This window comes from Ursus americanus, chromosome 12 (genome assembly GCF_024610735.1).
Source record: "Ursus americanus isolate L20-20 chromosome 12, mUrsAme1.1.p, whole genome shotgun sequence".
Classification (NCBI taxonomy): Eukaryota; Metazoa; Chordata; class Mammalia; order Carnivora; family Ursidae; genus Ursus; species Ursus americanus.
In genome coordinates, this window is record NC_142138.1 from 20,764,075 (window position 1) to 20,789,651 (window position 25,577).

General features: G+C 48.2%; 1 protein-coding gene across 1 annotated transcript in view; it reads right to left on the reverse strand.

Moving 5' to 3' along the window:
* The window catches only part of JAK1 (Janus kinase 1), a 126,159-nt gene that overhangs the window by 9,339 nt on the left and 91,243 nt on the right, over positions 1 to 25,577 (reverse strand). Inside the window, 11 exon segments of the mRNA XM_045802148.2 lie at positions 1,058 to 1,193; positions 1,804 to 1,931; positions 2,380 to 2,467; positions 3,237 to 3,380; positions 6,236 to 6,342; positions 11,559 to 11,745; positions 13,762 to 13,885; positions 16,277 to 16,434; positions 20,518 to 20,703; positions 22,225 to 22,567; positions 24,292 to 24,455. Of these exon segments, the coding sequence (XP_045658104.2) occupies positions 1,058 to 1,193; positions 1,804 to 1,931; positions 2,380 to 2,467; positions 3,237 to 3,380; positions 6,236 to 6,342; positions 11,559 to 11,745; positions 13,762 to 13,885; positions 16,277 to 16,434; positions 20,518 to 20,703; positions 22,225 to 22,567; positions 24,292 to 24,455 (1,765 nt within the window).

Consider the following 25,577-nt stretch of genomic DNA (forward strand, 5'->3'; position numbering starts at 1 on the left):
AGAGAGGCAGGCGGGCCATTCCTGAGCTGGGCGTTCCCAGTCAAGCTCACCTCGCTGACCTCCAAGGCCCCAAGAACACTCCCCCCCCTCGCCCCCGCCTCCCCAAGTCTTGTGCTCTCTGTCCCCAGCTAGATGATGCCGCTCTCTCTCTGAATGCACAAGCATCTTACTGGCCTCTTCACTTGCTCTGGAGTCTCCTGTGTCTGTGTCTCAGAGGCTGGCTGAGGACAGGACCCTTGAGAGATTCAGGACTGAAGCTGCACAGACTGGGAAGCTGGGTGGGTGAAAAGCACTGCACGGGCACTACGGATGCTTCCCATTCCCCCTCTGAAGCATGGATATTCTAGGTCTTATTTGTAAGGCTTGTCTTCACCCTGTTCCCTTCCACACTCAGCCCATTCTTTGAATTACAGAGCAAAAGTCTAAGTGCCGAGCGCTGTGCCTAGTGCTGGAAACCGCCAGCCAGCACAGGCCAGGGCTCCAGGCCCGTGGGCGTGCTGATGTCCCACACATGGCATACGAGGCTAAGAGGCAGAGCGCGCCGGGCAGCGCTGGTTTCGGCGTCTCAGCTCCTAGGCCTGTCCCTTCCTGCGGAGCGCTGCAGCTCACGATAACCACATTCAAAGCACGCAGGACCACAGCAATCATGCGGGTGCCTCCCCAAACTGCTCGCCATCTACAGCTGAGGAACAAGGAGACCCAGCTCCTCCTGACACCCCTCGGACCACCTCCAGGCCCCACAGTCTCCCTGTGCCACCCCAGCACCTTGAACAAAGAGGTGCCTTGGGTGAGTTGTGTTTCTCCCACTGCTAGACAGCTCAGTTAGCTCCCTGAGGGCAGGGACTGGCCGTCCCTCAGAGCCACACCGCCCCCCTGCCCCCAGGGCACAGCAGCGGCACCAAGCCTGTCTGCTAAAGTGTCCTTTTTAAAAGGAAACACACCTGAGCCCTAGCCCCCTTCTCCCGGCTGGCCTGACCCTAATTAGGGAGAAGGCAGGCAGGATGGAAGAGTAAAGGGTGGGGAGGGGAACTGGGGTGAGAGGGAAGGGGAGACACACCTTGCCTGGACAGCACAGTGATGGGGATGCCAGGGTCACTGAGCTTGATGAACGGGCCGCACTCGCTGTCAATGCCCTCACGGGCCAGGAGAAGATTTTTCGTGCACACGTTTCCGTGGACAAGGTCTTTATCCTCCTGTAGAGTGAAAAGGGTGAAATCAGTCAAATTGCCCATGGGGCTGCCTGTCTTCCCTCCTCCCCTCACTCCCTCGGTTTCCAAGCCCGGCCCCTCACGTCACCCCTCTATATTCCCCAGTGACAGTAATGGCCAGGCAGCCTAGCTCTGCTCCAGTTATCTGTGTCCCTCAGACACATTATATCATGGCCTTTTGCCCCAGCTCCCTCACTAGGGACCTGGGGATAATGGTGGAGCAGGCCCTGTAGGGCTTGTGAGAACGACACTCATGAGAACCTGCGTAACGCCTGAACGCTGAGCCATGGGAAGTGCTGCTGACGCTAGCACTTTCACTCATTCATTCAACAAGTATCACACTATTTCCACTCTTACCTACAGTGCATTCCAGAAGTCAGTCCTCTGATGTGATACAACTTCCCTCGAAACAGAATTCATACACAAGCACACGAACAGCCCCAAATGACCTTTTTCAGCAAGCACCAGGCACACCTGTGTTTAACCAGAGAGCCCGGGCCCCTGCAGCCCGCCTGGCTAAACCCCCTTCCTGCCACCCCCTACAGGGCATTCTGGTTCCTGGTGGAGACCACCATGGACATCAGAACACACTTACCAAGTAACTCAGGGCACTGGCCAGCTGCTTGGCAACTTTGAACTTCCATGGTGTGGTGAGGACATCACTTTTCCGGTGCATGAAGAGATCCAGGGGCCCCCCCTCCACAAACTCCTCCACCATGATATCTACAAGCACAAAAGTAGCCACATCTGGAACCTTCTATACATCTGGGACAGTATTTTCCCTCATCCTCTGAGGGGAGCCCACTTTAGTAGCTGGTACTTGGCTTGGGAGGATGCCAACATCCTTGTGAGGTGCAAATACCAGAGTGCTCCCGCCCCTGCCCAGAGCACCTTCCACTCTCTCAGCTTGCTCACCCCACTCTCCTGGGTCCAGGACACTCTGCAGCCAGAGCTGGCAACAAGTAGCAGTCAGGAAATGAGTGAAAATCAAATGGGACTTAATTCCACGCCCACTATTAAGCACGAGACCTGCTTAGTACCTCAAGTTCCTCGACTGCAAGCAAAGGCAAGAAGCCCAGGCAATGTGAAGGTGGCACTGGCCCCAAATCGTTAACACAGCACCGCACTCCCCAGCCAGGCCAACCTCCCCTTCCAAAGCAAATACACTTACTCTCCACATCTCGGACACAGACGCCATAGAGGTACACGATGTGTTTGTGGGAGACCTGCCTCATCATGCTGGCTGCCTCAAAGAAGGCCTGTGGGAGAACAGGACAAGGGAATATCAAGGGTCAGACTCCATGGCTCTGATGCCAAAGGAGCTCTACTGAGAGGAAAGTCAATGGGTCCCAGGAACACTCACCACTGTCATCATTCCAGGCCCTGAAACTGTTCCCCTGGTCTTGATTGCCCAGGGGCATTGCCAATCTGGCTGGGATATGGAATCTGTTTAGAAAACCTAACAGGATACAGAGCCAGGCTGGCGGTAGAGGCTAGGTGACAATTTCCCCTATCGGATACTCATATCCACCACTTTCTCTTCCTTTAAAGTTTAGGAAATAACAACGTTTGGCACTGTAGTAGAATAAATGAAAAATCAGATCTCTGTCAAGACTTGGCTTTATCACTCTCTAACAGTGTATGGGTCTTGAATAAGTCCTTTTAGTCCCCTGGGCTTTAATTTTCTAAACTGCAAAGTGATAGCCCTGGACTACATCAGGGACTTCGAGAAGATTCAGCTAGAGTCCTGGGGCTCCTCAGAACCACCACAAGGACCTCTATGGGAGGAGAGTGAGAGAGGCAGGGAGGGGACAGGCTGCTCAATGCACTTCGTCTTCGATCTTCCTTCACTTATTTTACATACCTGCTTTATCTAAGACTGTGTTTGAAGAAAGGAATTCAGACTAAATGACAAATTTGAAAACCACCAGACCAAAACAAAGGCAAAGGTTCTTCCTAGCTCACTGTGCTCCACTGGCTCCAGAACTGGGGGAGGAGAGGGTACGGGGTTATGAGGAAGACACTTGCCAGAGAAATGTCCCTGTGGCTGGGGTCTAAGACTTTGAGGATCACTTTTATTCTCTTTTCTTCCGCAGTTCCTTCGTCATCCTTGTAATCCACCAGGGTACCAGAGTAGATGTGTGTCCGTGTGCCTCTCCCGAGGTGCTCGCCCTGAAGGAGGAAGCAGGAGGTTGGAGTGACTTCTCTCTGGGGCTGCAGTGATACCTAAGTCTGGCACTGAGGCCCTAATGGGAACGTACCATACCCGAAGGGGTGGGGCAAGGACAAAAGAGCCTCCACAGCTCACAGCCTCCCGGGGCCTCGTCCTGGTCAGGCCTCCAAAAGAAACACAAAGCTACTTAGCCAAACACAAATGTGGCACACTCTGGGCCCCAGGAGACAGTTAATTCCCAAATGGTTCCTTGCCTTCTACGTTCAGAAACAACCTGTGGCTAAAATATAATCCTGACCAATCATAAAACTTCCGGCAGCACCACCACCAGCCTCCAGAGACATCGGCCCATGCCCTGGCCTCCAAAGCGGACTCAGAGAGGACCCCAGCGGGGCTCCACTAAGGGCTGGGGCACAAAGAGAGGGGCTTGTTCCTGCTGGCTCAACTGCCCGCTGGCCAGTTAACTCAGAGATGTTCTTTCTGTAAACAGGGATAACCACAGCACCCGCCTCCCAAGGTACTCTAGAACCAAGTGAAGAGGTCAGAGTAAAGGCTCTTGGTCCAGAGCCTGGCACATCGTGGGCAGAAACCATCTGCTGAGCTCATGTGTTCTGTTTGGTTGCCCTCCAGACAGGTACTCGTTCATCTCCCATCCATCTACCCAGTGTGTGTGTATATACGTGCATGCGTGCTAAGCTTTAAGACCTGTGACGCGTTTACATGTGGATTTGCCGGAGCAATCCCACAGTGGGGAAGGGGTGTGAAGACAGAGGCAGAGACTGGAAGGGCAGGCCCTCAGTTTCCTCACACAGGAAAAGGGATAACACCACCAAATAAGTGGAATGAGCACTAAATGAAATCATTGCATATAATCACCTGTCTCTAAGAACCCTTCCAGTTCAAGCTTTAATAATTCTGACTTAAACATTCTTAATATTGGGAAATCAAAATGCAATTCATAAAACTTAGGCACTCTCAGGCTATTGGTGTTAATCTCACGAAATCTTTAAGTTGAGGTGCTATTATTCTATTATCCCAGGACCTTCTCTGTAAATGCAGAAAATGGGTTCCCTTGGAATCAGCCCTGCCCCCTATAGGAACGTATACAATTGTTAATTGGGTATATTAATTTGCACAAATGCCACCATTTGTCATCTGTCATAGCAGAGTGGCGATGCATCTGTCCTGTCTCCCATATTCTGGCAAGGTCCTGGGACTATTCATTAAAGCCACATCTGTCACAAAGCGATTCATCAGGGTTATGGGAAGTGGTGTTCCCAGAGCATCCCGTAAAAGCCATATGCTTTCAGAATAATTATTTTTCCCCAGAAGGGCTGCTTATTCCAGTGGCCAAGTCATGGCAGCAGGATTCCACAGCAACCCACAGAGGCCCCTGCATGTTTGCTATCAGCCTCCTTCCAAGCCACTCCCTCTGTCTTTGCTGGGTGCTGGCTGCACACCGTCTGGAACCTTGCTTTGAACGCCCCTTTCCCCAGGAAGCCATCCCTGTCCTCCCAAGGCGAGGCAGCACGGTCCTCTCTGACAGGCCCCCATCCCACTCTGTTTCCCTACTTAGGACTTAGGTCTCAGTCATGAGACTCTCTGCTTAAGAGGCAAGAGCTGGCTCCTCCACCAGCTGTGGGCCTGCCAAGGGCAGCAATCCCGGCTGGCACGTGCGTGGGCTCAGCCGCTGGGGGCTAGGTGCGCACTGGGCACACGGCGGATGGCTAGGACCTGCCCAGAGGCTCGAGGGCAAGGAAAGAAGGGCCCAAGGACAGTGCCAAGTTTAGACAGAAAAAAGGCCAGGGCACTGCTGCTCTGGTGATTTTAATCTCTGGCCACAGCTCTGACCCCACCAGAGGGACAATACAAACTGGCCTTCAGTGAAGAATGTATCCAAAGGGAAGTGAGAGGTGGTTGTAGGGGTGGGCTTCTACTCCCTGAAAACCCTACCCAACAATTTTAGGGATTAACCTAAAAAAGTCAACTAGGAAACCAACCCCTTGCCTGCTACCTTCCACCAGTCTCCCTAATAAATGTGAGCCCACAGTTCACTCTCCAACACCTTCCAAGTGTTGCAATCTCTCCCAGGCACTCAACGGTTCCTATGCCCCACGGCTGCTGGCATGTTGTCTCCTTAGCCTCCCTGGTGTGCGGCTCTGTGGACAGGGACTAGGGTGGGGGCATGGAACAGAAAGTGGGATTTGCTCTGGGCCTCACACCCCTAGCCAAGGCCCAAAGGCAGCTACAAGAGAAACTGGGCCTGCCTACGGCTGCAGACTCTGGGCAAAAGGCCTCTCAAGCTGGAACACTGGTCCAAGGGATCTATTTCTCAAGACAGTTCTCCTGCAGGCTGACATCGTGTGTCTCCTGCTCCCTTACTGCATTCTGTACCCGCCCCCCCAGCTTTGCTCCCTCTGGAAGCATCATCAGAAAGCCTAGGAACTGAACTTTAGTAGTGCTTTGTCACACAGCATGCGGTAGGTTAATGCGGGTCATCAGCGCAGTCCCCCATGGACACCCGATTCTTGCTGCCCTGTCAGCATTCCCACCAAGTTCACCAACTCCTTCTATTCACATAAGACCCACACAGAAGGTCCTATAACCCTAGATAACCCCACAAAGCCTGATGAATCCATTTCCCTTCAAAGAGAAAGACTCTCTGCGGAACAGTGGCAAGGCTGGGTAGAATGGCAGGGCGGTGGCTGAACAGCTTTAACCATGAAAGGAAAGCTCCTTATTTTTTTTCCAATAGGATCTCCCCAAACCCAGACTTCACTCTTCCAAACCCTCAGACTATTCGCTGTGGAGAGGCAGGACCAAGGTGGACCCAGGAACCTTAGCAAAGACTCACCTGCACAATATCTTTCTTGAGGATCCGGTCAAAACTCAGCTGGCTCATGGGGTAGACAGGCTGCCACTCTTGGGCTTTCTTAGTAGCCACAAGCAGATTGGAGATCTCTGTGGGAGAGAATGAAGAAATCTGAGCAGGGTAGCAAAGGTTCAAGATCCCAGTCAGACTGGGTATTTACCCCAAGATACAGACGTAGTGAAGAGAAGGGCCATATGCACCCCAATGTTCATAGCAGGATTGTCCACAACAGCTAAATCATGGAAGGAGCTGAGATGCCCTTCAACAGACGACTGGATTAAGAAGATGTGGTCCATATATACAACGGAATATTACTCAGCCATCAGAAAGAACGATTACCCAACATTTGCAGCAACATGGACGGGACTGGAGATTATGCGAAGTGAAATAAGTCAAGCAGAGAAAGACAATTATCATACGGTTTCACTCATTTATGGAACATAAGAAATAGCAGGAAGATCGGTAGAAGAAGGAAGGGAAGAATGAAAGGGGGGGTAAACAGAAGGGGGAATGAACCATGAGAGACTATGGACTCTGGGAAACAAACTGAGGGCTTCAGAGGGGAGGGGAGGTGGGTGGAGAATTGGGATAGGCCGGTGATGGGTATTAAGGAGGGCACATATTGCATGGTGCACTGAGTGTTATATGCAAATAATGAATCATGGAACTTTACATCAAAAACTAAGGATATATTGTATGGTGACTAACATTACATAATAAAAAATTATTATTAAAAAAAAAATCCCAGTCAGGCAATGCCTGCCAAACCATGGGGCTCGCTGAACACATATTTATACATGTGTTGGTTCAGTCGTTCAGTAAATGTTTACTAAGCACTTGATTTAGGCCCTCCAGGAGCTTGCAGGCTAATAACAGAGCTGAAACTAATCAAATAATCAATCCATTAAAATTTGTGCAGCTACTCTCCAGGCCAGGCCCAGGTGCTCAAGGTTGACACAGCAGGATCTGTTCTGATAGCAGAACTTAGGGAAGGTCTGCCTAGGGAAGTGAAATTTTTAATTCTGAGAAGAGAAACTCCCCACCGGCAAGGACGGTGTCTATCTTATTTCCTGCTCTACCTCCACAGCCTGGTACGGAGTAGGTACCCAGGAAGTATCTGTTCGCTGTGTGAATGCATCATCAGGATGTGAGCTGAAGGGCGAGAGCTGAGGGGGAGGACAAAGCAGTCCGTTGGGTCTAGGGGGTGACCTTATGCAAAAGAACAGGACAGGTAACCCAGAGAGAAGGTCGTGCCTGACTCCAAGGAGGCCCTAACTCAGTATATAGATTATGAGCAGACCAGCCCCCAGATTCTATGGATTCAAAAGGCAAACCAAACAATTGACAAAATCTGCTGGGCCACACTGAGCACAGGTGGCTCATGGAATTCACAATCCACAGAAGGTGCCTTCCCATCATGGAGCTACTTCGAGCTATGCCCTGTTGGGGGAGAGAGCTCATTCCACATTCGGACTGCAGTGAGAGGATTCTGGACCCTAGGAGAACCCCACCTAGCTGCTGAGGACCAGGCGCCTGCAGTAGGCTGAGGAACCCAAACATGGTCTCTCAAATCCTCACTTCCCTTCAGGGCAGGCCTTGTTTTCCTCTTTGTTGTTTTCTTTAGCCCACATTTTCTGATTGCCTCCTCTTTGCCAGCCTCTGCCCTAAGAGCTTTCCTCACAGTAATTCCTTTGTCCTTATGACAATTCTATGAGGTACATAGTATTTTTATCCTTCTTTTTATTCTATAGGTCAGAAAACAGAGATTCAGAGCGATTAAACAGCTTGCCTGAGGTCAGGCGGCTAGTGAGTCCTGAGCGCTCACACTTCAGTCACGGATGGCTCCAGGCTCATACCTTCCCATAGCATACCCAGCCCTAGCGAGCGGTACAAATCTGGGAGCCAGGCACTGGGTTCAGGCACAGGCTCCCCTTATTATATCCTGGGTACCCTTTCTGCTCCATTCTGTTATCTATCCTCCTCCATTCTGTTATGCTGACTCCACTCTGTAACCTGGATAAAATCAGACTCAAACAGGCAACTCAGGACTGCCCGAACGGAGAAAAGACCAAGAAAGGGCCACTTGAATGGTGTCCCCAGCAAAGGGTCGGGGCAGTGGAGGTGTTCTGAAAATTAGAGCGGATGAAAACAGGCACCATTTGTGGGCATGGCACTGTAGTCAACTGTGTAAGTGGGGGGAGCCGTTAAACCCATTTTCTCACTAGAAAAATGGGAGACATAGTTGTGTTCCTCGTCAGGTTGCTATGAGGGATAAATGAGATAATGCATATGAAGGTCTTACTGGTGCCTGGTGTACAGGGAGTGTTCCCAAAACTGGCAGCCATTGTAGTTAAGACCAGTATTACACCTTGGTCAGCACCATCATCCTTGTACCAGCTGGTTGGCAAGAAGACAGAAGTTCTCAGTGTCAGAGCCAAAGGGTGCCGAAACCAAGTCCCTGGCTCCACTCCACAGCCAAGGACGTGGGAGGGTCAGTGACAACTGGGCCAGGGAGTCCTGCTGGGTCGCTATCCCCTTCTTGCCACAGCCACTCTCAGACTTGGGAGAGGGGCAGTGGGCTGAGCACCAAAAGAGATGTGGACTTGCTTTACTGTCACATCCACTCTGAGTGGCCACCTGCTTTTCCTTATTCCATGAGGAGTTTCTCAGTTGCATTTTCAAGTGAGAAACCCAGGTTGGAGTGGGGCCATCAGGGCCTTGAAGTTGGGAGGGCAGAAACAGTGAGGAACCCCAAATGACCGTCTTAATTTTCATGATTTTACCACTTCTCTAATTTGCAGGTGGTGGAAGGAAGACAGAGGGCTTCTGATGGCCCACAGAAGCAAGCCTCATACATAGGACTCATTCCTCCTCTTCCCACCGCCAAGCCTCAGGCTAATGGCTGCCCCTACACCTTCACAGAGTATGATGGGATGTACGGGAAAGAGTACCAGAGCTGGAGTCAGGAGACTTGAGTTCGGTTCCCCACTCGTCCCTCTAACTACCTAGGCAAGTATAATGGGGATTACAACACACTCTGGCTTGTTCTGAAAGTTAAATGACTCAGACATGCAAGACCCTCAAACAGGGTCTGCTAAAGTGTAAGCATGGTAGCTGCCATCGCCACCGCCGCAGGCGCCACCATCATCATCATCATCATCATCATCATCACTTGTTGCTACTACTATTATACCTACTACTGATACTAGTGGCAAGGCGCTGACCATCTCTGGGCCTCCATTTCTCCATCTCTATAATAGCTACGGAGCTATTGTCAGATGGAATAAATGCAAATATGCGTGGAGAGTGAAGATTAGTAGGTGCTCACCAATACGGTAGCTACTGCTGTAATTATTCACCTGACAGACATCAGTGAACATGGACTCCATGCTGGGTGTGGTGTACCCTGTGAGTCACAGGGTGCTAAGACAGATCCAGATCCTGTCTAAGAGTCAAGTGGGAAAGAGAGACACCAAGCACATTTGGTGTAGAGTTCCAGGAGCCTCATCAGAAGCCACGAGAGAGGGGTTCAATTTGTTCCTGTGCTTCTCCTGCCACCGCTACTGGCTCCCAGATCTGGACCAGTAGAAATGGCATCGACACCAGAGACCCCCCACAGCTAATTCCAGCGAAGAAATCATGTCTCCATCTCCTGTCTGCCACCAGTCCCTGCTACCCGTGGCTGCTTCCTTCTATCTCCTCAACCTTACCCAGAGACCACAGATCCCAAGGAAAGTAAAAACTGCTCCTAATATCTGTTAGGAGAGATGATGTGAGTAAATAGGGTCGTTGGGCTTTAAGGTTTTACCTCACTCTGAGGTCTCAGGGCCAAGTGGCAGATGTGTTTTTACGCTTGCGGAACATCTTCAAGCATGAAAACAAAGGCTGCAGTTACCCCCAAAGCTGGCAGGAAACCCTATCTGATCAACAAGAAATAAGTCCTTCCTCTTTCACCGAGTGCGGTGGCAGCCCCTTGCTGGGAGGCCAAAAAATGATTCAAACATCAAGAACCCAGGCCCTTTTTTGTCCTGGTGTTGCTTCCTCTGCCCACCCTGACATAAAGGCTCACAAATTCCCTTAAAAGAACCAGATGCATCTCAGACAAAGAGACTCCTCAGAGTATCTTCCACCATACTTGGGGGGCCTCAGAACGACTGTGCTGCCCCCCCCTTCTTTGAGGCCTGACCTCTTCTCACGGAAGGATCTGACCCATGCAGGCAGCACCTTGCAGTAGGCGAATGTCAAAAAACCATCTGGGGTAGACTGGCACTCAAACCCCTTCTGCCCTGACCCTCAGTGAGACCCACTTCACTTCTCCAGGACTCGGCTGTCTCATCTGTAAGATGTGGCATTTGACCAGGTGATGCCTAACTGTCCTTGCAGTTCTCACGTTCTAAGAGGTGATGAATCCACCTGCAGGACATCAGTGACCCTACCCATGGGGCTTCGAAAACAAGAGCCGGGCTCCTCGCCCCTCCCATCCATTTTACAACCTGATCCTCCCATGGTTTGGCACTGCAACTCTCTGGCGTGGCACCCAAGGCCTCCTCTGACCCAAATCTCTCCTCTCCCAACCTCACCTGCCCTTCTTTCTAACTTCACCAGACAACATTAGCCCTTCAGCCCGGGCTTCTCTGCAGCCCCTGCACATGCTCAGCAGGAAATGCCCTCATCTAACGGGCAAGCCCTCGCTCACTGCCCAAGATCCGCCTCCTCCCTGCAGTCTTCCATGCCACGGCTCAGGGATTTTTGACCATCCCCGTCTCTGCAAGTCTGAGCTGTAACATATAGGTGTTGATGAAACAGCATCACATATGCAGTGGCCTCGTTTCCCTGGGACATTTTCTGTGTGAGACTGAAAACCCTTGGAGAGCAGCGACTGGGTGCCAGGCATTTCTGATGCTTTGCATTCACCACAGTTCTTGGCCCACAGAAGATGTGCCAGGAACATTTCTCAGATAATAAACCACTCGCAGGGGAACTCTCAAGACATTTTATCTTAAAGAGGAAAGTAGTAAGCTTCTATTTCCTAATCCTAAGCCTAGCTCTTCCTGAAACCTGAGCTGCTAAGAACAGGTATATGTTTTATTCAATAGAAAACACGGACACTTGAGGACCGGGATTGGAGTCGGGGACGGACTTGTAACAAGAAAAAATGAAAGACACCTAGAACCTGTGGGGAGGGGCCACTTTCTTTTGACCGAGCAGCATCTTTTGGTTGACAGGTGTCTTGGAGTATCACCAAGGAGCTGAGGTGGGGGGGCCCTGAGGGGACAGGGCCTGGCTGTGGCCCAGGGACACTGACCTCGGGGCTTGGGCTGGCAGCAGCGCTTCAGCACGAAACTGATGTTGTCCGTGCGCAGGATCTGCTTCTTGAGGTGGCTCATCAGGTCCCCCAGGCTGGGGAAGCTGCGGTCCGAGCCGTGCAGGCTGTAGCGGCCCTTCTGCACCTCGATCTGAAAGTTCTTGAACTGTTTCTGGCCACCCAGCACCTGCCATTCGGGAAAATGACCAGAAACAAACTGTTTTAAATGGGTCAAGTAAATGCACCATGGGTAAGTAATCTGTTAACAACAGGAGAAGCTGGGTAAAAGGTATCTAGAACTCCATCTCTGAAACACTTCTGTAAATCTATAATTATTCGAAAGTAAAAATGTATTATAAACAAGTAAACAAACAAATAAATCCAGAAGACGACACCGATCAAAGGCGTGACCATTAGGGAGGAAGCATAACTGAGCAGCGACTTCTACGATAGCATCGCGCCGTTTTAAATCTGTAAGATGAAGCCCACGGGAGAACCAACCTCACAGGACTGCTATACTTACACGACATAGCAAAAACTTGGCAAGCACTTTATAAAGACGTGCAAATATTATGATGCACGGAATAATGATTACTATAACAATATTTATCCAGGAAGTCTCTCAAACTGAGCCCTTCCAGACCGTCCGTCTATTTGAGGAGAACCACCCTGGAGGCGGCGGGCGGCGGTCTGGTCTATTTTCAGGGTTCTATGGCACCACAGAGAGGAAGTATAAGCAGAGGCTTTCCTTCACGGGCACTTTTTGTACAGAGACAAATATTTCAGTGATTAAGGATGAGGGTCAGAAAGATCCACTTATGGTGTAGACCAGAACAAGATATTTAAGATCTCGATGCCTTGGTTTATTCATCTGTACAATTGGGATAATACCACCTACCTCACAGGGTCAGTACAAGATTTACATGAGGATATGTAGGTAAAGTGTTCAGCACAACATCTGGTGAGCTGAAATGAACAGCAGGAGTAATCATGGCTATGATCCTGCTTCCCCAGGTAATCCGACCCCAGGCGGGCCAGGCTACTGAGTCACTGACATTCCTGGTACACCGTAAGCCCATCCCACCTCAGAATGCGGTTGGGCTGTCTCCTGTACCCATCCATGTTCAAAACATTAAATTTCCTTCAAGGACTGATGAAAGCAGAAGACAGGCATGCTGCCCAGGAACAAACCTGACAAGCTCTGACCCGCTGTGTCCGTACCAGCCGTGAGGCCTTGCTGTGCACGAACACCCCCATGTGGGCAGTGGCACCTAGACACTTTGCCCAGGACACTTGGCAGTGCTGGGTTCCTTCTGCCAGTTCCTTTTCCCACTCTTGACGGAGTCAAGGTCCCCAGGGGCTCCCCAGTACTTTTCCTTCCATCCCGTCTGAGGTCTATGGCATGCTCATGCGCTGACCTCCACCTTGCAGCTCCCCTGCCTCCCTCTGCCACCCAGTTCTCCCAGTTCATGCTAACCCAGTCAACACTAGTGTATTTGTCTGTACTAATTCTGTAAAACTCATTGTCTTTTAAAATATTCCATTTCCTGTATTTAAAAAAATTGCATGAATGACAAAGGCAGATTGCAGTCTAGTGAGGTAAGGTCAATAATTCTGGCTTCTATCTTTGTTTTCAGGGTTATCTCTCACATCATTCCTGGCTTCCAGCTACACTGGAGCCACTAAATAGAGTCATCTCCACTTGTCAAACAGGGGATAGCAAGTCGTCTGTTAAAATGTCTGAAGCTACTATGTGGGGAGATCTGTGTTAGGTCAGGTTGTCGAGCCAGCCTTCTTGGCACTGGTGTGCACCAGTGAGTGCCACAGATCAGACACCGCTCTGGGTCTGTGATTTACTGAGTGTAAAATCGACCACTCCCAACAAGTGCATTAAACTTGACAAATGTTTGGTGTGAACTGGTTTTCTGGCCACACTCTACCTTCCAGAGCCACATGGACCCCTGCCATGGGTCTCCTGAGAGAAGAAAGGGCAGAAATATTTGGGGTCTGGCTGCTCTAGAAGTTTCCTTTTGAAGAGTGGGGTTGTCCTGGTCAGAACTGCCAGGGATTTTCTCAGAAACCCAGGCTTCTCTACCTGTAGGCTCCAGTGTGGCCCTCTTTGGAGCAGCTCCTGGGCTGGCTACATTGAACACCCTGTGGCGTTAAGACTTGGCCTGACTGACCAAGATACTTCCTGACTGACCTCAGATTTTTCAAAGCAGGTGACAGTCATGAGGATATTGTCAAAGTCGGTACAGCTCCACCTCAGCACATACATCCCCTCCTCGCTTCCTTCTTGCCGCAACTTATTGATGGCATATTCTGTGCTAGAGGGAGAGAAAGGGAAAGGGAGAAAGAGCTCATACCAATGAGAACACTCTAAAACCCAGGGGATATCCACGTCTCTGAGCTGGCTCAAGTCCTACAGCCCCATCACATTACCCATCCTGGGTCCTGAAGTCCTGTCTAAGGGGCAAGCCGAGATGCCAAGAAGACTTAAGACACATCAAGTCTCCAAGGTCTAGAAGAGGACCCGCCCGCTGAGCAAGGCACTGAGCCCTGCTTGTCCCTGACTTCCCCACACACGTGGTCTCCCTCTTGTGGCAGGAGATATCCCTGAAGAGGTGATGCGGAGCTGCCCATCACAGAGTGCCCGCCATAGAATGGGACCCCTCCCCACCATCCCTAGGCAGCCCAACTAGAACATGAACCTCAGGAGAGCACAAATTTGGGGTTATTCTGTTCACTGCTGTATCCCCCAGTAGCCAGCGCACCCTTGGCTCATAGTAGCTACTCAGTAAATAAGTAACTGAATAATTAACACTGAATAAAAAAACAAGAATTAGAAAGATATTAATAGGGAATATGCCTGTCTTACACTCAATCAGTCCTGGCGCACAGAGGGCAGTGAACAATCACTAAATAAATCTACAAGTGAAGTCACCACATATCTCGTGAGCGGCACTCACTAAGAGTCGGTGAGAGAGGACCGACATCATCATCATGTGTAAGAAAGGCAGAGACCAACCGCTCCATGATCTGGAACAACTTCATGCCTTTGCACATGATGACCCCTCACGTGGGAGGCCTTCTTCCCTCTTTAAGACCTGTCAACCTTCATTGATTCTTCAAAATTTAATCTGATCTGAATGCTCCCTACTCAGAGGAAGCAGTGAGTTTCGGCCTCCCACAGAACACAAAACATTCACCAACTCAGCAAATATTTATGGAGTGCCTCTGGTAGGTGCCAGGCCCTGCCACAGGTGCTGAGGAAAAGCAGTGAGCAAAGCACACGGTGCCCTCTGCCACTATGCAGCTCATATTCTGGACAGCAAGGCTAGACAGGCAGGAAACAAACGGACACGGAAATAAAGCGAGTCAGGAAGTAATAAATGCCACTGAAGAAAACTAAAGCAGGGTGAAGGAGCCAGGAAGTGTGGGGTGTGGAGGAGGAAGAGGTGTTGTCACTTCACAGAAGGTGGTCAGGGAAGACTTCACCGATAAGGTGGTATCAGAGTGACATCTAAAGGAAGTGGGGGCTGCATACATTCCAGAGGAAGAGCATTCTAGGCCAAGGGAGGCACAAGGGCCAGGGCTGAAGCCTAACTGTGGCTGGGGTATTTGACGGATGTGCTTTACTATAATGCTTAGCAGCCTGCTCTGCATTTCTTTGTGTGTCTATCTCCCCCCCCCCCCCGTGAGTCTGCGAGCCTCTCAAAGCCAGGAGTCACCCACGAATGAACTAGCTGTCCAAGAGTAACAGGCAGAGGGAAGACGGTGGGAACCTATCATAAGGAAGGCAGCTGAAGAGATGCTTCCCCAGATATATTCTGGGGAAGAAATACAGCAGCTGTTTTCTTCTAAAGAAAGAAACAAACTGAGGGCTTCAGAGGCGAGGGGGGTGGGGGAATGGGATAGGCCGGTGATGGGTATTAAGGAGGGCATGTATTGCATGGAGCACTGGGCGTTATATGCAAGTAATGAATCATGGAACTTTACATCAAAAACTAGGGATGTACTGTATGGTGACTAACATAGTATAATAAAAAATTATTAAAAAAAAAGAATAGTCCCATGTAAACTGAAGTACACCAGATCCCCTCAGCTTCAAATGGCAGAAGTCAAATGAGTAGGAAGTTAGAGAGAGGCAAACTTCCAACTCCCCAGCAGAACAGTACGTTTGCCTCTAACTATTAGAGCTATAACTCACTGGCTGCCTCATGCAGTACTAAGTACTCCATCACCAGAGTTATCTGAGTAAGAGCTACTAGGCCTGAGATGCAGGTGGGACAAGATGTCCACCAAGCCCCTTCCAGCTCTAAGGCGTGGTCACCCCACTGTTCCCACCATTTATCTGGCCCTTTAGGACAAGCTGACTACAGTGAAATTGGCACCCGTGTCCTATCTGTATGTCTGGCACAGCAAAGGGTTAGGAAGTATAGCATTTCTTGGTCAGCTGTGGAGAAGTGAGGGGGTTAAACCATGAGGAAACTGAAGCGAAAGAAGGAAGGGTCTGTGGCATGAACCAAGGAAAGTGATGACAGGAAGTCCTGACCAGTGGACAGCAGGGATGGGAAAGAAGGCACCAAGTCCTAAACATGCTCAAGCAGCCCCCACCTCACCAAGTGATGACACCTGTCTGAGGAGGCCACACACCCCCATCACTACAACGTGGTTCTCTTCACACCAAGGGCAACTGAAAAGGTGCCAGAACCAACCAGATTGGACCATGACAACCATTCTGTATGTTGTGGACGATCAACGGGGGAGCCACATCGGTGCAGAGGTAATGATGGGCATCTGCTGTGAGCCGGAAGTAGCCGTCTACCAGGGACACAAAGGACAAGGCCTCTTCATGGGATGAGAGCTTCAGTTCCTGGTGAGAGAGAAGACATGCCCATGGTTACAACACGTGCCTACCACCTCAGGCAGCTGGCTTTATGAGGTACCTTGTGAGAAGATATTTAAAACACAATGCAGAACGCATCACGTCAAAAGTAACTGTACCCCTTGCACTTATATAAGATTCTGACTGTTCATCATATGTTCCTATTATCGCCAAACTATCAGATGAGGTATAGAGTGTCTGTGTGGGAGGAAGGGCGGAATGAGCAGCTGTGGCAGGCAGGAGACCTATGGAGAGGCTGCACCCGGGTCCAGAGGGAGGAGCAAGCCTGCATCAGGGGCACAGTAGAATAAAAGTGGAGTTAAAAAAAAAAAAAAAAGTGGAGGGAGTAGGAGCAGAGCATGTGCAAGTGGTACCCTGGTCTTGGCACAGAGCAATGACTGACTCGGCAGCATCGCTCCCATTTTACAGAAAAGGAAACAGAGGCACAGGGCCTTCCTCTCATACAGAGTTGGTCTAGAAAGTGAAACACCCAGAATTTAATCCAGGAATGGTCCCAGACAATGATGAGGTTGCTAGATTAAGTCCAGAGACCTCTGAGGGTTTGGAAGAAGCAGATTCTTACTCAAAGTGGGAGAGCAAAGGCAAAAATGGAGAAGAGAGAGGGAACTTCCACAGAAGGAAGGTTCTCAAAAAAACACCTGGAGGTGAAGACAGGCGGTTTGGTTTTGTTTTTTGTTTTTTGTTTTTATCTTGGTCATATAGCCCTGAACAAAAACTGCCCATGTGAGAGGAGCCATGGGCTCAACCAGGAACATCTCCTGGGGAAGGATGGTATGGAAAGCCATTTAGAACCTGGACCCACAAGAACATTAAAAAGTGCTGGAGCCTTCTGAGGGCAAAATGACACGTGAGAATAAGACTCTGTCCACAGCACTGGAGAAAGGACAGGCTGGCAGCAGAGAAAAAGAGACAGGAAAATTAGTCAAAAGGAAAGGGAAGCAACTTTGGACGGAAGTAAGTGGGGCTGATACAGCTATCTTGCCAAAGGAAGGGTCCGCTGTGGACTTGTGAGCCAAGGAGGCCAACGCCACCAAGGGGACAGTTATTCAGTCAGGAGACTCTAGGCTACGTGTGCCTCCTTCCATCCACCCGCAGCTCCCCGTACAGCAAATGCAGGGTAGGCTGGCTTGGGCAGCCCTTCACCCAATCACACGACAAAGCAAGACCACGTAAGCACTTAAGTTCCCTAGAACAGAAGTCTAAATGGAAATGGATGACGTCAAGAAGAGGCAGAGAGGAGAGATTAATCAAGATAGAATTTGGTAACATGCTACCATCATGCTTTCCTGAAAGACCAGCAGCCAAAATACTGTCTGATCAAAGGGCTTGGAAATTCATGGCTGGGAAGGGACAGGGGACCGAGATAAAGAAGAAAAAGCATCACAGCGTTAACCCACAGGCTCTGGTGTCAGTTTATGTGGGCTCAAATCACAGTATCTCCACTCGCTATTACAGTTATGCACATGTAATCATCATTTTTTACAGGTCACGAACTGTCGAATACTGGCCGTTTCGAATGGTTTAACCTAAGAGCTGTGTGACCCTGGGCAAGTTACCTAAGCTTTTTGTGCCTCAGTTTCCACCTCTGTAAAATCAAGACAGTAATACACCCATCTCTAAGGTCAATGAAAATGGAAAGAGTTTACATTTGTAAAGCATGTAGAATGGGAAGTGCCTGGCACGTAGTAGGAGCTCGTGTTTGTAAAGAAAATCAAGTCACGGGGAGATCAAGCAGTTCTTTCACCCTGCCTACCTCCTGATCCCTACACAGCTCTGCAACTGGCACAGCCTCGCCAGCCCATGTGCTCCGAGTGGGCTCGGACTGAGGTGACAGGTGTGCCACCGGGTGCCAGGCTGGACTCTCAGCCAGGACAGGATGGGGCAGGCTCACACACACTGTACCAGCTGGCTGCTGCTTCTCCTCCTCTGCTATGCATCTTCGGGTTTGACCGTGTTGAAGAGCCAGATCACGGGTGTGCCAAGCTCTTCCTCACTGCAGTCTCTGGGGAAGAGAATGCCTTGGAACTGGAGATGCCACTTTCTCACTCTGTCACCCTGTGCGAGTGTCTACACCTGTCTATGGTCTCCAATTTGGCTCTGGAAACAGAGCCAAAATGCCTACATCTAAGATTCTTGTAAGGACTAAGGAACATCCTGCGGACACCACATATAATCCGGCCCTATCTCTATAATATACTGAATAAAGAGCACTCATTTCGACCTTCTCCCTCCCTCCATCTCCATCTTCCCACTAACATCTATCTGGACTCTTCTTCTCCCTTCACTTTATTTTTCACTACAGCTTCCTGATGAAATTAACTTATGTTTATTGTTAAGGGGGGGTTAGGAGAATAAAAAAAATTTAAATAATTCATAATCCCATCACAAATGACAGCTGTTAATATTTGATTTTTCTAAGAGCGTGTATATGTATATGCAGACCTTTTAAAATGTTTTGAACAAAACTGGCACTGTTCTATAGAGAGTTTTATATTCTGCTTTTTTCCACTTATAAAGCATTTTTCCAAATTATTAAAAAAATTTAGCGATTGTTTATATATTTTACTACTCAGGTAGAATATCCTACCATTTGCCTATTATGATATACTTGGGTAATTTTCAGTATTTTTACACTATAAATTCCACGGGGACAAACATACTCATTCACATACCACTGGCTTCATCTCTCATTGTTTCTGGGAAACAGACCTAAGTTGCCAAATGGAGAGATATATAAATATTTTCAAGGCTTTCAGTACGTGTTGCCAAACTTCTTTCTAAAAGGTATAAAAAGGGGCGCCTGGGTGGCTCAGTCGTTAAGTGTCTGCCTTCGGCTCAGGTCATGATTCCAGGGTCCTGGGATCGAGCCCCACATCGGGCTCCCTGTTCCACTGGGAGCCTGCTTCTTCCTCTCCCACTCCCCCTGCTTGTGTTCCCTCTCTCACTGGCTGTCTCTGTCAAGTAAATAAAATCTTTTAATTAATTAATTAAAAGGTATATAAAGGCCACTTACTCTGGATGAACAGGGTGGTCATCTGTTCTAAACCAGATTACCAGATTCATTCCCAACACTGAGTGTTATCCTTTTTTTTTTTTAAAAAAGATTTTATTTATTTATTCGACAGAGATAGAGACAGCCAGCGAGAGAGGGAACACAAGCAGGGGGAGTGGGAGAGGAAGAAGCAGGCTCCCAGCGGAGGAGCCTGATGTGGGGCTCGATCCCATAACGCCGGGATCACGCCCTGAGCCGAAGGCAGACGCCTAACCGCTGCACCACCCAGGCGCCCGAGTGTTATCCTTCTGACACAGTTTTCACCAAATCGGGCAAAACATGGTCTTTCCCTGGTGCTGACTACCTTCACTCTGTGAGTGCCCTGCCTAGGCTGCCCATCCTCTCCACGTGCCACCAGCCATGACTTCCCCAACACAAACATGTTTATTTTGGCAGCATTCCTACTTCTCCTGCCCAAACTGGCCTGCCTGTCTAGATGATGTCCTTAAGTGATACCAAAAAAGAGGAAGTGAGATTGAACACCCCTTCCTCTGTCCAAGAGTCACTTGGGTGTGCCCAACACCATACCGAGGACGGCCACTGTGGCCACAGCCACCAGCGTGACAGTCCACTGAAATGCAAAGCGGGGCTTCCCACCGACCTCAGCCCAGATGAAGCCCTCAACTCGGAAGAGAGGCCAAAGGAGTCCTTGGGGGGAAAAGCTAACATTCACCGATCTCCTTTTCCTTCAAATCCACTCACTTTTGTGAATTAAATATTTATGCTGAAACGTCTTTGGGAGGGCAGCAAGCCCTGAAGTAGAGACCCATTTGCCAGACCAAAGAAAGGCACTGGAACATCCCAGTGTAACTCAAAACCCCGCACTGATAATGTCAGTGTCAGCAAGAGGGATTTCTGGCTTAAGGAGGAAAGAGAGCCAGTCATCAGATTTTCTCTTTGGGACAGGAACCCTGCAAAGCATGTGCCACATCACTGTCCTCCGTGAAGTCTCCCTCTCATACCAGATCCAGACAGAATTGCTTCCGGAGCAAACTTACCATTTTTTTGTTGTCCTGCTTATTGATGCTGACCACAGACTCCTTTATTACAATGTGAGTGATTTCAGGGAAGTAAGAAAAATTGTTCCACTCTTCCCGGATTTTGTTTTTCTCCTCATCCTTCTTGTGTTTATTTTCCAGTTTTTTCCGTTTCAGTTTGTGTTTTTCTTTTTCAACAGGAACAACCTGATAAGATGCATAAGAATGCCAGAGTTAAGTTGGCTTTCTCATTTTCTGTTGGTGAAAAATGTTAAAGCTTCTGGAAAACTAAGGCAGGGCCTACATTCGAGAAGAAGCCAGCCAGCCTGCCTGAATTTACACAGGAATTGGGGGAGGGGGCACATGTGAACTTAGGATCAAAGTTTGGGGGCCAATCAGAGAATCTTGGGATCTTATACACCTGGGAGGGACCTTAATTAGCACAGTGACTGTACGCTTCACATTAAACTATAATGTACAGTTAAGCTCAGACAGGGAAATAACTGGCCACTAGATAGGCAGGTCCTCTCACTTCCGGACTGATATATGTTTCAACACAGGCAGAGAACATGTCTTCCCAAATGTGGCTGGACAGAACATGAGCTTTCTCATTTTAGAATCTACCACTGATTATCTTGACTTCCTAACAACATTCAAGTCGAAACTTTCAAAAGGAGATATGAATCCCATGCTTGAATAACCTGCTAGTTATTAACTAGTTAGGTCATCAATTTGACCCTCCATTTCCCTGTCCATAAAACAGAGCTTACATTTCACAAGATTCTTTGAGGATTAGATAAGTTCTCATTAACAGTGTACCTATTCTATAGGAAAAAGCACTCGGTTAAGTGTTAAGGCAATATTTTCTTAGCATGAATAAAACAGGAGAAAATAAATCTCACCATTACTTTAATATTATTGATAACCATAACAATGACGGCAGCTATAATAATTTTTGAACATTTATTACATGCTGGGCTCTGTGCTGCCATTTAGTTCTCTCGACAACTCCACAAGGCAGATACAGTAAGTATCTCCATTTTACAGATGAATAATATGCAGCTGATACAGGGGAAATAACCCCCCAAAGCTAGGGAACTATAAATAGTGGAGCCAGGATCTGAACCAGGTCCATTTAGGTTTAAAACCCATGCTTTTAAACCACTCTGCTCCATTGTCTCATCCAACAAATACTTCAAAAAAGCAGCTTTAAATTGCAAAATCAATTACCCTATTTGATGGAGCCAGAAGCCTAAGTTCAATTCTTGGCACAATTGCTTATTAGTTAGTTATGACCTTGGGCAAGTTTAACTTCTCTCTGCCTCTCTGCCCTCATCTATAAAATAGGATAATGGTAATACTCCCCTCTGGGTTTTGTTTTTTGTTTTTTTTTTTTTTAAAGGAATAAATGAGTAATATGTGTAAAATGCTCTTAAAAGTACCTGGTACATGGTAGGTGCTCAGTAAATGTCTGCTATTATTATTATTACATATTATCTAGACTATTGTTCTATTTCTCCATTTCCCTACAGAACTCAATAAATACTTATTTAGATCTACTGCTGCATAAACACAATAAAAGATGAATGGTAACATGGTCTCTAACCTGAATACACTCAGTGGGCAGGGGTGATGGACATGCGAAGAGATAATCCCAACAGGATAAACAGAACAGGTCTGTTCTGATGCATGATGGTCTGTTCTGATCAGCCACCTACCACCACTTACATTTGGTTTCTGTCTCCACTGGATTCCAAGATTTCCAGTTACCATCACTTCATAGTAGAGAACATTTCCACTGTCATTCGGATGAAACCAATTCATCTCATTTTCTGATGAAATCAGTAACATGGAAGTCTCAAATATTTCAGCGCCATAATGTTTTGTCAAAGTTTCCAAGGTGGCCAGGTATTTCACCTTCAGGTCATGAGTAGATACACTGCTGTCACAAATAGTCTTGTTGTTAAATTCCTTCAAGAAATCTTTGAAAACATTATTTATCCGCATCCTGGTGAGAAGGTTCCTCTGTCTGATGGACTTATTCAATGTTTCTGGAATATATCGCTTGTAGCTAAAACAAAGTAGAAAAATATGTCTTTCTTTCATGTCCAGGTCAGCAGAGAACAGTACAGAAACAAACCCAAGTCTATAAATCTCCCTTCCATGTGTTGCCCCATGAGAAAGGAGGACCTACTCCCAGGGGGGTCTTAGAGGGAGTAAGCACTAGGAGATGACAAGCACTAATCACAAGGAGATGGAGGTGAACAGGGACTGAAAGAGAGGGAAAAGCACACGTTCCACAGGTTTTCCTGAAATGGGAATTCCTGCAAGTATCATCCAATTTTCTGGCTCACAAAGGCAGGGAGCAAAATTGACTTAACTGTGTGTTTGCTTGCTGGTGTCGCTGTTCCTGTGTGCACTGGTACTCACATACACTGTTATTAAGATTCAACATCAGTTAGAAAGTGGCTTCAAAGGTGTCAAGAGTGATCACAGATGTTCTGTATGTTCTACTTTTAGGTCTGTTTTATAATTTCTCTATAAAGATCACATGTTGCTTTTGTAAGAAATGGGAAAAAACACAAAATCTAATTAAATACAAAAAACCTCATGTTTGCCACGTCAAAGTGTCACAGATGTAGTAAATGGATTGACAAGGAAGCTGAAGATCAGTTCCTTACGCTGGTGCTAAACGGGGAGTATCTATGACTAACAGTCTCAACAAAGTGATACACTGCTAGGAGGAGGCAGTTAGGAAGCGTATGAACACCCACGAAGGAAAGAACAAACGGGGGACCAGACCAGTGGGGAGACTGGTCTGCTTATCACTGGCAGACCCGAAATGGCATCTGGCACTGGGAAATCCCTGCTGCACAAATGGTTTCATGACCATGGAAAACTGCAAAGTTTGGAATTTATCCCCCATAAATGCTGTAACATTTTAGATTAATGTAATAGAAAGGAAGATCAGAGGAGAGGTGTCATTTTTCACCTTAGTCTCATGACAAAGGAAAGAGGAGGTGCCGAGAGCAAAAGCCCCAGAAAAATGAGAAAGCAGCAGCAGAGCACGTATCCTGCACCACCGAGGAGCAGCCCACGATCCGCGCCACACGCTGCTCCGGGGCAAGAGATACAGGGAGGAAACTTGCGAGAAGGCGCATGCTGCCTATCACACGTAATACAGCTCTAAATAACGTGCTCTTCACAATGAGACTGGCTTCTTCCGTGACATTCATAAGAACTCCTTGGTATATACACAGATATTTTATAGATGGGCAGAAATTACACACTGAATGTTCCTTCACAAAGACTTGATAGTGAATGACATTTTTAAGTAAATACAATTTTCTTGAGGTAACATCCTTCACATTAAATTCATAGCTCTCTGGTGAACTCGAGGTTCAGGCTATGGATGACAGCAGCTGCCTGTCGAACATACTGAGAAGGATTTTAAGATGGGTCCTGCATAAAACGAAAAAGCTCAGTGACAGATGGCAATGTCCACCATGCACAGAGGCACAAGGGATGGGCACGTAGGCCACCCATCTGATTGGCATCCCTAGCCTAGAACTTTCGCTCGAGTACAAATTTCTGAGGTCATCAGCCAACATTCAAAATCAGGACACTATTATCATTACAATCGTGCTACCTTTTATAAATGTTCTAAACAAGATTTGGGCTCTGCAGAGAGCAGGGGTCAGCCAAAGACTGGCAATGGTTACACTGAGATATGTGAGGACGTATAAAAATAGCACCGTCCGCACAATCAATTCTTTAGCCAGCAGGAAGATTTACCTGATGTCCTTGGGCAGTTCTGGCAACTGCATCTTCTTCATCATAGCGTAGTGGGAGATGGCCAGGACTGCCATTCCCAGACACTCATTCTCGATATCATGCCCATCCTGCTCGGTCTTGGGGTCTCGAATGGGAGCCAGGCATTTGACCAAATCATATTGTCCCTTTGGAGAAGAGATGAGAAGAAATGAACCACCACTTAAGTTTCAAGAGTCCACCCCTGTCTCTAATCTTGAGAGGAAGGTTCCCCCATAGGGAGGTGCCACCCAGAAAAGCAGTACAGCAATGACACTAACGAGATTTATAGTTTCTCTGGCACCAAAGCTCTTTCTCAACAGTTGGGTACGAAGGGGCTCAGGAAATACTCTTCCCAGGTTAATTCATTTATTTAACAAATACTTATTGAGCAGTGTGTTAGCTGCAGAAGAATAGCATAAACATGTGAAGCCCCTTCTCAGGGCTTATCTATAAATGATAGCGGCCAGCAGCACGTACTGGGCTTGGACAGCACCTGGGCAAGGAAGGGTGACAGCTGGCTGGGGTTGGCTCACTGATCCCGCAAACATACCTGAGATATCCTAGCCTGGGAACTGGGTGTATGACTGACAGGGCACCACACCTGCTCTGAGGTAGATTTAGAGAAAGGGGAAGGAATCCACATTCTACAGTATATCACCACCACACAGAAGTTTACCGACAGCTGTTGTTGAAGTTTCTAGTAGTAAAACGTGTCACCAAAATATGCCCCCTCTCCCTACTGGAGGTGCACAGCATCCCAAGAGCCAGTGAGCGCTTCAAAAACAAAAAAGAAAACTAAAAAGCAGTACCTGATGATGTCAACGCTGGCTGCCCTTTCTTGAACCCTAACCTCAGTGTTCGACACCGTGCTAGGTTCCTTTTATTTACTGTTTCACTTAATCTTCGCAATAGCCCTATGAGGTGGCTGCTAACATCATCACCTCTACCTAACGGAAGAGGACTCAAAGGTACCCGAGGGTTAAGTCACGTCACTCACTCATTCCGTAATTACTGATTACTGAGAACCAATTAGGGGCCACATGTCATTCTAGGTGCCGGGGAGATAGATACATAGCAGTAAGCCAGACTGCATTCCTGACCTCAGGGAGAGTCCATGCTGAGAAGAAAGCCTAAACAACCAGAAATATAGACCATCAAGTAGCTATAAGAAACAAAGTCGAGTGGAAAGATAAGAGTGCCGTGAGAGCCAGGGACCCAGGAAGCGGCGGGGGAAAGTTGAACCTCGATGTGACTCCAGGGTTCTGGTT